This window comes from Falco cherrug, chromosome 3 (assembly GCF_023634085.1).
Source record: "Falco cherrug isolate bFalChe1 chromosome 3, bFalChe1.pri, whole genome shotgun sequence".
In the NCBI taxonomy this organism is placed as follows: Eukaryota; Metazoa; Chordata; class Aves; order Falconiformes; family Falconidae; genus Falco; species Falco cherrug.
The window spans coordinates 49,212,639-49,225,392 of NC_073699.1; the positions used below are offsets into that span (position 1 = coordinate 49,212,639).

Consider the following 12,754-nt stretch of genomic DNA (forward strand, 5'->3'; position numbering starts at 1 on the left):
TTCCTTGGCATGATGGGATTGCTCATGTAAGCAGCTGCTTAGCAGAATGAGCAAAAGAAACAATTTTCTGCTTTTTTTTTTTTAAATGAAAATGTCTACATTGCACATGTGAACATACGTGGGGGTTGCCAGTTGCATGTTGAGCTACATATGTTAGACAACAATATCAATATTAGACCAAATGTTGGCGTGTTAAATTCAAGTCTGTAAACTTCTGCTTCATATGCTGCCTGACCTTGGTGAATACCAGATCCTTTTGCTCTTTGATTAATTAGCAATTAATTAAGTATGTTTTATTTCTAAGCCTTTGGATGTTATTTGTTGAATTATTTATATAGTTGAAATTGCTGGGACCCCATAGCAATGTTCGCTGGAAATGTTATTTTTCTGTATTTCCAGGCTGTGGAAATTCCAAAATTTCAGAACTCATTGAGGAAAACTCCATCCGCTCAAATATAACTAGATAAAACTCAGCACATTCTTCATTGAAGGAGTGTTTATGGCAAAAGTGTTTCTAAAAATATTGGACCAAAAATAAGGTAACAATCTGCTTATAGAAATGGGAATACCTAGTTCGACTAAGTACAAAAAAACTGTGGAAGACTTTGCTCTAAAAAGTTTTATTAGGAAAAAATTACCTTTTAGTTGATTAAAAAGAGCAGAAAGTGAAAAAATTCTTAGGAGAGAAATAAGATAAAGTGATTCTTAGAAACTTCCAAGAATTAAGAAAATATTTTAAGTGGGTTTAGTTTAGTTTGCAACATCAATCTAAACAAAATATTATTTTGCGGAATAAAATGCTCCTTTCTGAGGACACACTTTTCCTTGCCAGATGTGCCCAACAAGAGACACCTGCAGGGAACCATCCAGATATACTACAGGGATCACAAATCTGCCCATGTCACAGTTGTGTGCATGAGGAGTGTTTTTAAGACCTCAGCTTGTTATGCCAGTGACAGGCAGCCCAAACAGCAAGTCAGGAAAGCATTGCATAATGTTTCATGTCTCATTGAGTACCATATAGTTCTGTAATAGAATCAACATATATGCTCTAAGCCTTTGTATTTGGCCTGTTATCAACTATTCAGAACTAGGAATTAGGGGGCAGGTCCTGGACTTCCCAGTACTGCTCAGAGTGAGAACTTCTTAAACCTGGATTGTGCAATTTGGTGATGCTGTGGGGATGTGTCTGTGTCAGCACCTCAGGCCAGGAAAGTGCTTTTGAAGTAAATTTTCTGATCATTCCCCCTTACCAACTTCTGCTCCATTCTGCAGAGGAGCCTATAAATGTGCCAGCCAAAGTCCCTTTGGATGAAATTAAAGCAGCACACGCAATCCAGGAGCACAGCTAATGTGTTGCAACTGCTAATGCATCTGTGCAGTCAGACCTCAGCTAGTCCAGGGTAGAAACTCCTGAAATACAATCAGCATTGACATGGGCACTTGACACCAGTCATGAGGACAGATCTGTTCTTACTGCACTTAGCGCTAATATAGATAGAGCCCAAGATCTCCTTCCCGTACCCAAATGCAGGGATCATTCTAGCCTGACAGCATATGATTTTCCTCTGATGCTGTGTACTCCCTCATATGTCTGCCTGCTCCCCACCAATGTGCTGCTCCTGACTTCAGGGCAGCTTTATGCTGTGGAACAAATATTTGGAGGGATACTTGGAAGCCACTAAAATACAACTGATAGAGGTGCAAAACGTAGTGGGTAAATGATTTAGAGATGACAGAGAGGTGTGTGTTTTGAGGGCTGCTTTGACCACCCAGTGCTGCAGAAAAATGTGCAACATGAAAAATAGCATGGTGTGATGTATCCCTTCCATTAAGCCAGCTTTCAGGGCTAGAGGTGCTGCAAAAGCCCACGTGAAGATCAATACCTTGCTTGAGCTGAGCATAAATCCTTCCTCTGGAAGAGAAGTAGAAAAGTTTAAGGGGAGCAAATTTTTTGAGATAATATCCTCTATTGCTGCGCTGGGAGCTGAAGTTTAGCTTTGTACCAGATTGTCCTTGCTCACCAGCTGTGCTGAAGATCAGACTTCTCCCTCTCCTGCTGAATGCTGGTTGTGGTCACATTTGGACTCTCCCAGAATGTTCTGTTTCCCAAACAAAAAGAGCATATGGTGGAAGGCGAAGTATATATTGTCTATTTTAATGCTGAAGGTCTGCAAGATCAGAGGGGGCCTTATCGTACAGCACTCTTCCCAGGCTGTCCAGGCTCAACCTCCTCCTCCACATAGACACCCATTTGCAATGCCTGCGGCAGGACAGACTCCAGTCCCACTTCCCAGGCATGTCACGGACACTGCAGACAACACAGCCATGCAAGGGGAGTCCTGCCCAATGAATGAATTTAAGCTGAGCTCACAACAGCCCATGTCAGAGCTGGGCTGTTGCTCAAATCTTAGCCTGTTCTGTGACTAACAACCATGGGAAAACTCCAGGCACTTTGGGAAACACTGAATTCTTCTCAGATGTTCATCCTGCTATGAAGAGCTGTGGCTTCAGAATGAGAAAGAATTTAGAGAAGGATTGTGTTTACCACAGGTGATGTTCTGTTTGTATTTTTATGTTTCTAATACAAAAGAGGACAAGCATCACAAAATATTTTGAAGTGAAATCTGCTAATGTATAGCACTTATCATATTTTCCCCTATGGACAACAGGAATTGAGTATGGGAAAGAGAAAGGGATGAGATACTGAGTGTGAGGAAAGGCATGCTTTAAATGCTTTCCTATTTCCTAAGAAATATGGAGATTTTAAAGAAATCTCTTTACACTGATCTAGATTAGAAAGTAGACTGCTTGCTTGTTTGCTTAAATCTTGAACCAGACTAAATTTTGTTATTTTAAATTAGATAAAAATTAAATACAAGTCAGACTGTTCTTATAACCTACTGTTAATATCAGTCAAGTATCTCAGAAATGCATTTGATGTATTGGTACAGGCTAGGTACTGCAGAAGCACAGTAAAGCTACCTAAGCATCAATAACATTTCTGGGTAAATAGAAGCCCCAACAGGTGATAAGACAAATGTGACTGCATAGCAGCTTGATCAAAATATTCAGTTGGTCACTGTCAGAAGCAGTGCTCAGATCTGTGCGACTCTATAAGGTGGTTGTTTGTCAGAGAACTGTATTTTACCTGCATTCTTCAGTCTTCAGGGAAGGATCAGCAACCAACAAGAGCACAGCAATCTTGAAAATGTCTTTTTTTTGGGGAATAATACTGTTTACTTTTAAAACTGTATGCAGTCTTTGCACAAGTAACATTGTTGTAGACATGATGGCTTAAATGACACGAGAGGTGGTGTGGGTATACAGATTAGCAGTCTAAACAAGCACAGACTTTGCTAGTTGACCCATACAGAGTAACATCTTTCTCCACAGCACTTAACTGACCACAGAGAAGCATCATTACAATTAACAAGCCCAGCTGAAACAGCAAGTAGCTGGTGGGAAAAGTTAATTACCTTTTGTTTCAGGCAGAAAGATGAGGTGAGGGACAACTGTTCCATTCCTGCAGCATGCTTTTGTGTGTGGTGTGTAAATGGACCCTCAGCATCTTTCAGGCTTGCTTTTTCAAAGGCTGACTTCTGCATCTGATGGAAGTCACTCACTCAGCCTCCAATGAAGCAGAATTAGACACTGTTGTCACCCAAAGGCATCCTTTCATTTCCATGACACCTAGACTGGGTGCTGAAATTAGCACTGACTGCCTCAAAGAACATTGATGGCTTATAAGGAGAAATGATTTAAATATCAACCCAGTTATATGGCATAATAATGTTCCAGGGTTTGCGTAATTGCTAAAATCTGCAAGTAAAATTTTTATTTGGAGTTTCTCAGAAGGATTTAGCAAAATAAATTTTCCACATGCCCATGTCAGAACTTTAGATTGCAGCAGTGGGAAGGGACCTGGTGCAAGGGTTCTCAGGAGGCACCTACAAACCTGAGCACGTGTCACAAGAATCCTTATGCACCTTCTGAAACTCATCATCCCTTCCTCTGTGGGTGGAAATGCAATTCCTTAGCCACATTTCCCTATATCCCTGTATTCAGTGGAGGGGGGAAATAATGTAACAAAAATCGTGTTACACTGATTTAGCATCTCCTGCAGGGAAGAACAAGCAACACCAATAAGATGAGAAGTCAAATGACTACAAATATTTTCCCAGTTTTCCACATTTTCCAGTTTTTCCCTAGAGGGTTGAAAGAGGAGAGAAGAGGAAAAAAACCTTCCTCATGCAGTTATGGGACATGTGAGTTCTGGTGAAACTTTCACTGACCCTCTCCCCCCTCCTCCACATAAAATTAACCTAATATTTTCTTGTTTTACGTCCTTTGTCCTCATTAAGAGAAATATTAAATCTCACCAGCAAGCAGAGTACAGGTGTGTGAGAGACTGTTAAAAGTAACCTAATCACTGCATATGTTATTTATGCTGTGTAGGGAAGAAGTCAGAATATTTCCCACACTTCAGCAACTCCTTTTCAAACCCTTAGAGACTTAGTTGTTGTGAAGATACCTTCCAATTCTGTTTTCTAGGATGAAAAAAACCCCAACCACAAACCAACAAACAAAGATTTGTATGTGCAGGAAGGAGATTGCCGATAAACATGTGACAAACAAAAAAGTAAACACCACTTCTGATGCAAACAAGAACTGCAAATTTTAAAAATTACAGCTACCAAGTACACTGTTAAGCTGTTTTCCACGGCAAGTGGCCCCAAACCCATATCTGTGTATTTTAGTCACTAGTGAGGGCTTGCTCTTTCTTCCTTAAAGCCAGGCTGAGGTCTGCTTTGCCTGATATCATGAATTTTGACTACCTTATCTCAGTCCCCTGTAAACCGAAATGAGCTCAGTACCCTGGTCTATTGCTTATCCTTTTCAGTATTGCCAGGTCTGCAAGACATTGGGTAAGCAGGTCCTGTGGATATGAAGGAGGCTGAGGAATCATTAAGCAAGACACTCATTAGCACACCTTTATAGTGCCTTGTGAACCATCACTAACAGAGGCAGTCACGTGGCTTGAGTTCACAGAGCGATACTTTTAAAAAGGGAAAAGGGAAACTGCGGCAGCTCTGTGAGCTACAAACCTAAGACAGAAAGCATGTTAGAGAGAAGGAATTTGAAAAAAAAACCAACAAAAAAAAAAAAAAGCGGGTGGGTGGGGGTGTTGGGGAAGGGTAAGGGATGGAGACCTCTGCTGAGGAAATGAGTGCAGGACAGTTGAGAAAGATCCACCTGTCCCCAGTTTGTGTCTTGTGCAGTGAGACAGTCTGAAGCCCTGAATCTGGATCTGACTGTCACAAGGAGACTGCAGAGAAAGCACTCACTGGGCTGGCCACCCAGGAAGAGCAGATGACTGTGAGAGGGACACAGGAGGGGGCAGAAGACTGACTTTATGAAGCGGTTCTACAATCTTTCTGTTTGTGAAAACTTCTCTGGAAACTGTCATCCAGAAAGGCATACAGAAAAGGATTGAAGCAGCTGTTGGTATAACTAACTCAAGCTAGTGACGAAGTAGGATATCCCAATGGTGTGTGGGGTTTATGGGATATCTGTGGTGAGGGCCACCACTATGCTAAGGTGACATGGCATCCAGAAGAACAGGCACACAGCCAGGATGAAAACCACCATCAGTGTCACCTCTTTTTTTGGGCTTTGTCCAGGGCTTTTGCATTGCAAGTGAAGTGTACGTGTTTCAATATGCACAGCAGGGTGCTGTAGAGGATGCAGGTGGTGGACATGGGGATGACAAAGCCTAAAATAAAGATGTAGATCCGACTGCCTTTCTGCCACTTGCTTTCAGGGTAGGGGAATACAAAGGCACACTGGGAGTGCCCCTGCTCCTTGTGAATCCTAGCAAAGACAGTGAAGGGCAGGATGATGACTGTGATTAAGGACCAGACGCAAAGGCTCACAACCTTGGCTGCTCAATAGGCATGGTAGGACATCTTCCTGGACATTGTGGTGGCCGCCACAACCTGGTAGTGGTCAGTGCTTGTGACAGTGAGGAAGCAGATGCTGGAGAAGGGGTCGTACTGGTCTACGGAGATGACGAGTTTGCACATGAACTCTCTAAAGGACCACTCCAGGAGCAGGTAGTCAGCAATATTGATGGGTAGCACCAGGTTAAAGAGCTCATCAGCAATGGCCAGGTTAAGGATGAAGATGTTGGTGGCTGTTTCCATCTTTGGGGCTTTGAGGATTACAAAGATGATGGCAGCGTGGCCTGTCAGCCCCATGGCACAGATGACTGAGTACATGACAGGCACTGTGACATAAAAGCTGGAGCTCAGTGAAGGAGTGGACATATTCAGACCTCTATTCCCTACCTGGTACAGTCTCCTCATAAGGAATCGATCTCAATTCTCCATGGCCATAGAAGAGTGTGGCCAGGCCCACTGGTAATGGGGACAGATTGGAAGTGGAGGAAAAAAGGTGAGATCCCTGCTTTTCTCAAGCCTGTCTCCTCTGGTGCATCCAGCCACCGAGGTCTCACACACGCTGCTCACTGCTGCCCTGCCGGGAGCAAGGGAAGGTCACCAAGGGCTCAGCCAGCAGTGGAGGGTCCCACCATCCCCCCAGAGCAGGGGTGGTCCCCCAACAGTTGCCTATTCCCACCTCCTGCACCAATGGATGCCATGCAGGGTCAGCACCCAGCCTCGGACTCCCCCAAAGTGACCACCCCAAGGTGACAACACTCACTTGGGAGCCCAGCTGTCCAACCTGACAGCCACCCCCCACCCCTCCAAGGTGCCTCCGGGTGCTGGGTCAGACCACAGAACTCCTGCCCTCGGGAGGAGCTGGTATCTTTGGGATTCTCCTCAAAACCCAAAAACACCCCCACTTCCCGACGGGGCCGAGCACTTTGGAAGGGGAGGAAGGATGCACTGAACTCTGCCAGGCTGTCTGCAGCGGTGGGGCTCCCGGGGGGACGTGGGAGTGGGTCAGTGGGGAGATGTGTGTCCTGGCTCTGTGCAGGCAGGATCCTGAGCTTGATTCTGAGAGTTAAATGCGTGCTTCCCTGCATCTAGGCAGCAACAGATAGGTAACACGAACCATAGAGAGAGTGGTTTAAAAGTCGGGAGCTGGACCACTGGCAAGAGATTTGTGCCATTACCTGCAGTCACATCTCCTCCCGATGGTGGCGAGAGAAATCCCAGCTGTAGGTAGCATCTGCCCGTCGTGCTGGGGCAGCATCCACCACCTGCCTGGGCCAGGGGCTGCCCTGGCTGTCAGGTGATGCTCTACGTCTTGCCCCGAAAAGGTGTTTGTCATGGGGTGTGGGTATCAAACTGAAGCAGGAGGGATGCACAGGAGTTCCTGTATCTCTGCCTGACACTTTCACACCTTCACACTGTGATAAGGATAGACTTCAATATAACCCCAGGGAGGCAATGCTTTTTAGAGGGCAATTCAGATTTCCTGATTATCCTGATTTTTCAAGAAGTACGTGGTGTAAAAACTATTTCACTTCATTTTTATTTGGATAATGGTTTACATCTCTTAAATCATAAGTGTAAACAGCTTCTTTTGTGTTGTTACCAGCAGTACTAACCACATACATCAAAACTAATTATTAATAAATTTACTAATAATATAATACATACATCTTTGGGTAAATAATTTGGCAAAATTGTTTAATATCACTAAGCTAACACTATGGAGTGAGAGACAAATACAGCCTGGCTCTGATTGTCCCATATTCTGATGTATAATTACCTAGATTAGCAGGATATCACAAATGTGAAAATACAAGCAACTAGATTAATGAGTAAATAGATAAAAATGTACAAGCAAAGAAAAGTAGCTTTGTTTCATTGTGGTTATGCTTTCTAGTGCTCTGGCTTATTTTATTTTATACTACTAAGTACATAATATAGCAAATGATACTTCACCATACAAAGCACACTGTCTGCTCTGTTGCTTGACTTCCTTTATGGAAAGATTTGAGAAGAAAAGGTGTTTGCATATTTCTGTGCTCCCATGAGAATGATGGAAGTACTGTGCTGCAAGGCTTATTACGGAGTTTCGATCCCTTTTCTGTGTACTTTATAGTTTCACAAGACAAGCAATGAAAGTGTCACCTTTGCTATGAAGTTTATTAGAAATTAGCACTTGAGTCAGGTTTTCTGACCCAAAGACAGGTACAGTTACCCCAAAGGGAATATAGCTTTGTAAAGTTTCTCTAGGAAGTATATTTCCCATTTTAGATGCAATGAAAACTCCCAGTGACCATATTTTCATTCACTCTTTTCTTTCAATTGATCTCATGCAGATAGTACCTCTATTAAGTATCTCTATTAAGATGAGATCCCTCTTCCCCTTTTTATCTACCTCTGCCCAAATAATTCCAATTAGAAAATGCTAATTTAATAATGATTAAACTAATTCAGCTGTTTTCCCTTTTTTTCCACATATATTTCTCTGGAGAAGCTTTGTGGCATTCCTCTTGTTTTAGAATTGTTTTGTTCCCTCAGGATTCCTACTGAAGTAGGAATTTCTACCGATGCCTACTGAAACCTTTCATAATATTTCACCTTTGTTTTAAGATAGCCATGGCACAGCTCAAACAGAACACAAATGCTGAGTAACGCCATAATAGCACCAACATAGTAAAAAAAATTGACTGTGATTTGCTTTCTGGTATTCTAAACAAATGTTTTTATGTAGAGATGTTATTGGAGAACCTCAGCCATAGCATATGGCTGAGTTATATCATTGCAGTAATATAGCAGATAACCTAAATAAATAAAATTTGTGACCCTCTACTCATAGTCACTAGGGAAGGCCTCTGGTGACTGCAAAAGGCATGTCATACTCACGTGCAGAAACAGCAAGGAAGACAATCCAGGGAACTACAAAGTTCTCTGCTACACCTCAGTCTCTGGGAAGACCATGGGGGAAAATCTGCTGGAAGCCATTTCCAGGAACACAAAGAACAAGAAAATGTTTTAGAACAACCAGCTTAGATTCCCCAAGTGCAAATCATGCCTGACTAACCTAGTTGCTCTCTGTAATAAGGTGATTGACTCGGTGGGTGAGGCAACAACAACAGGTGTTTCTTGCCTCAACTTTTAACAAAGCCTTCAGCACAGCTGTGTTGAATAGATGGGTCAAAGAGTAGCCGTCAGCAGTTGAACATCTAATTGGTGGTCAGTGTCAGAAAACCCCTAATGGTAGGTTTTTTTCAGGAGTTAGTACTGGGGCTGATACTTTTTTAGCGTCTTCTTTAGGGACCTCAACGATGGGATGGGATACACCTCTGGAGAAGTTCACAGGTGTTACCAAACTGGGGAGCGTGGTCAGTATGCTGGAGGGCAGGGAAGCTGTTCAGAAATGGTCTGACAGAAACCAAGTTAAGTTCTAAAAGGTAAAAATTTCCTTTGGCCAAGATGGACACCCCCCACTCCCACCCCCCCAAGAGTAGAGGTTAGACGCTGCCTCACTAGGGAGCAATTTTGCAGGAAAGAACATAGAGTACCTGGTAGAGAACAAGATGGTTGTCAGTGAGTAGAGACCCCTTGTAACAGTGAAGGCTAACCACATTCTGTGTTGTGTCAGCAAGCATGTAGTCAACAGGTCAAGGGAAGCAGTTTTTGTGATTTGGTGATCGTGATACCACACAATTTGGGCTCTCCTGCAGAAGAAAGACATTGAGAAACCGCAGCTAAGTGCAGTGGAGGCCCATTGGGATGGTAGATGTTGAGGGAACTGGATTTCTTCTGCATGGAGAAGAGAAGGTATGGGGGCTGGGGGAAACTAATTGCTGTCTCCAGCCATCTAAATGTGGGTTATGGAGAAGACAGAGTCAAAATCTTGCAGTTGCAAAACAGCAGGATGACTGACAGCAGTTGCAAATTACAGCAAGGTAAATTCTGACTAGATGTAAGGAATACATGTATTCACAGTGAGGGTGATTGAGCTTCTGAACACTGCTCCATCCCTGAAGATAATCAGAATTTGACTGGACACGGTACTGAATAGCCTGGTCTAAGTTTGAAGTTGGCACTGCTTTGAGCAGGGAATTGGGTTATGTGACGTTCAGAAGTCCCTCTAACCCAAATTATTCTGTGATTCAACCATGTTGAATTCTTATTTTAAGCCTTTGAAACCAGAATGATCCCAGCAAATTATACATTAATAAAAATTTAACTTTTTAGAGGAACCTACATGTTTTTGATGCAATTGCATAATATCAAACCTTGACCGAAAATGATACTATCTAACAACACTCTGTAAAGAAGAATATCCTTTGAGAAAGCACAGAACATCTGGTGAGCAATCCATGGCTGAACAAGAAACCCTTCAACAGAGCTGAAAGGTGATGAATACAGCAAGATTACATGCATAATGTGATCATTATGAATGCAGTTATGCTTAAAATGCTGTGGGTTTCCAATCTGGCTGATAGAGTCCTTGTGGTGATTTACTTATTCTCATTATTTTCCTCTCTTCTAACTGGTTCCTTTTGGTGGAAATAGCTTCAAGGGTTAACTATGTGGGAAGGAAATCTTTAAGAGTGTAGTAGAAAAAAAGTTCCTTTTAAGTATTATATAAAGCTAAAGAGAAGTCTAACAATTAATTACATTTTAAAACTCATATTTTATCCCTAGTGTTTAATTGGACTGATGGAGTACAGAGGCTGAATAGCAATGCATGAAAAATTAGATTTAGTGTCCTAGAACATATATTCCAAAATAATTTATATCCTACATCCAAAAGCTGTCAGGATTATTTCTTTATTTACTAGTACTGCTTGTTATGTATTTTGGCAATTCAAAAGGAGATTATAAACCTATAGGATAGTCAGTCTTTATCAGTATGCTGAATCTTGCCACTTCTTTGGTTACTCTAAACAAATGAGAGATGTTTACTATGTGGCATTAAAAAACCCCTAACAACAACAAAAAAAACCCCAAACATCTCAACAAATCTAACCAGCATTAAAACTGTCATAGTGATGCGTATCACATTTTACAGGGAGATAGCATACTTCTGCACTAATTTAAGATATAATAAAAATGCTCTTTTATACAGTATATGATAAAGGAGTTGCCAGTGTGTGTGACATAGAAACTAAGAAAAAAAGGATTCATATTACAAGCCAGGACCACCTTCTCTCTTTACTTCAGGAGTTCATCTTCAATATGTGACTTGAAAGAAGTCCAGTGATTTATTTTTTGACAAAAGCGATGCATAGGCAGAGAGGAATGGAAAGGGCTAGGAGCAAAGAGGACTATGAAAATAAATTAGTATACACAGTCTGATTTTTTTGGGGTGGGAAAGGGAGAAGCTAGATGTTGTAATGGACATCTATTAAAAAGTCTTTAGAAAAATGAAATAAATGAAGGAGCAACTATAACTTCCATAAACATAAAATGGGAGGATAAACAAGGAAGGAAACCATGTTGCTTTTATACATATATATAGGGGGACTTATACATAGATACAGTCTTTATTTTCTCTCTAGCTTACTGCTTAGGTGCTGGCTAACAAAAGATTTCTGTATCTGAGATGGAACACAAAGACTTACCGCCATTTTACACAGAAAACTTAAATCCTTTCTTCTAAATACTTCACGTTAACTTTGAGCTGTGTGCAACACAAATAGCAGGAACAATACTTGTTTTTTCGTGCTTTGTTTCTGCATGTGCTGTTTATGGCCTATGTTCCCAAGATTGTTTCTGAAGTTTTGGGACACTGTTACCTATTTTGTGATGAATGCTCTTGAATAAAAACTTGTCATTGCTTTCTAGTCCAATTGCTTCTGTTTGTCTGTAGCTCCAGCCAGGCAGGAGTAAGTTTGATTGCTATAGTAAGTGACTCATACATTTGTGGCCTCTGGCCACTCTGTAGCTAGGTCTAGGTCAGTTTTCACCATTTTGACCAGTTCTAGGTCTATGCCAATGCTGGAACTTGACTGTTCCTTTTCATTTTACCATATGTTCAAGAAAACTTGCATTCTCAGCTGCTGGAGACTAGACTAATGCAACTTTGTGTGCATGTGTGTAAACTGTAGTATGCATTATTCCAGCATGCTGTTGTTCCCACCAAAGGTAAACGCAGAGCAATGTGCTTACTGATGGACTAATATTGCCTAAATTACCAGCTGGACTACCCCAGCCTGGGAATAGTTCTATCATCTCCTGTGTCCTGTGATGTGACATAACCTGTCCTTTCGTTTTCCCTTGTGTTGCTTCTTGTGTTGTTTGTTTTAATGCTTAGATGAAACTTAACAATCCTCAAGGTACAGAGGAGAGGCTTGCTATTAGTTGTGAAAACTGAAATAATATTAGAGAGCCAGCAGAGTAGACTTGGATCATTAGCACTGTCTCATAGGCAGCTTGTTCAAGAAGACCTGCCTCAGTGCCCCAGGAAAGAAATCAGTCAACCTGGATGGCACAGGAACAGGAGTCTGACAGCCTGTGTGTTGCCCTTTTTGCTGATAGCCCCTTCTATAGGACGAGGAAGGAGACTGTTCAAGCAATTTCTAATCACAGCAGCACTAACACAGATAGAGGTTCCCAAAAGAGGGCTTTTTTTCTTTCTCAGAAAAAAAATAAATATGAGAAATTCATTACATCTTCAACTCAATCTGGATAGCACCAGGCAGAGAATTCTCCTGGAAAGACTAGCTCAGTGCTAACAAGCAAAGAATTGATTTAGATTTGTTCTTGGGACCTGTAATGCTGCCAGGCAGTATAAGGAGGAAAAAAAAAGTCAGGCCTCTGGC

General features: G+C 41.9%; 1 protein-coding gene across 1 annotated transcript; it reads right to left on the reverse strand.

Annotated features, from left to right (window-relative positions):
- Positions 1 to 5,414: 5,414 nt before the first annotated feature.
- NPBWR1 (neuropeptides B and W receptor 1) lies at positions 5,415 to 6,368 on the reverse strand. Its single transcript, XM_005447444.4, is given in 3 exon segments — positions 5,415 to 5,516; positions 5,518 to 5,670; positions 5,673 to 6,368. Coding segments are annotated over 3 exon segments (951 nt in total).
- Positions 6,369 to 12,754: the final 6,386 nt, after the last annotated feature.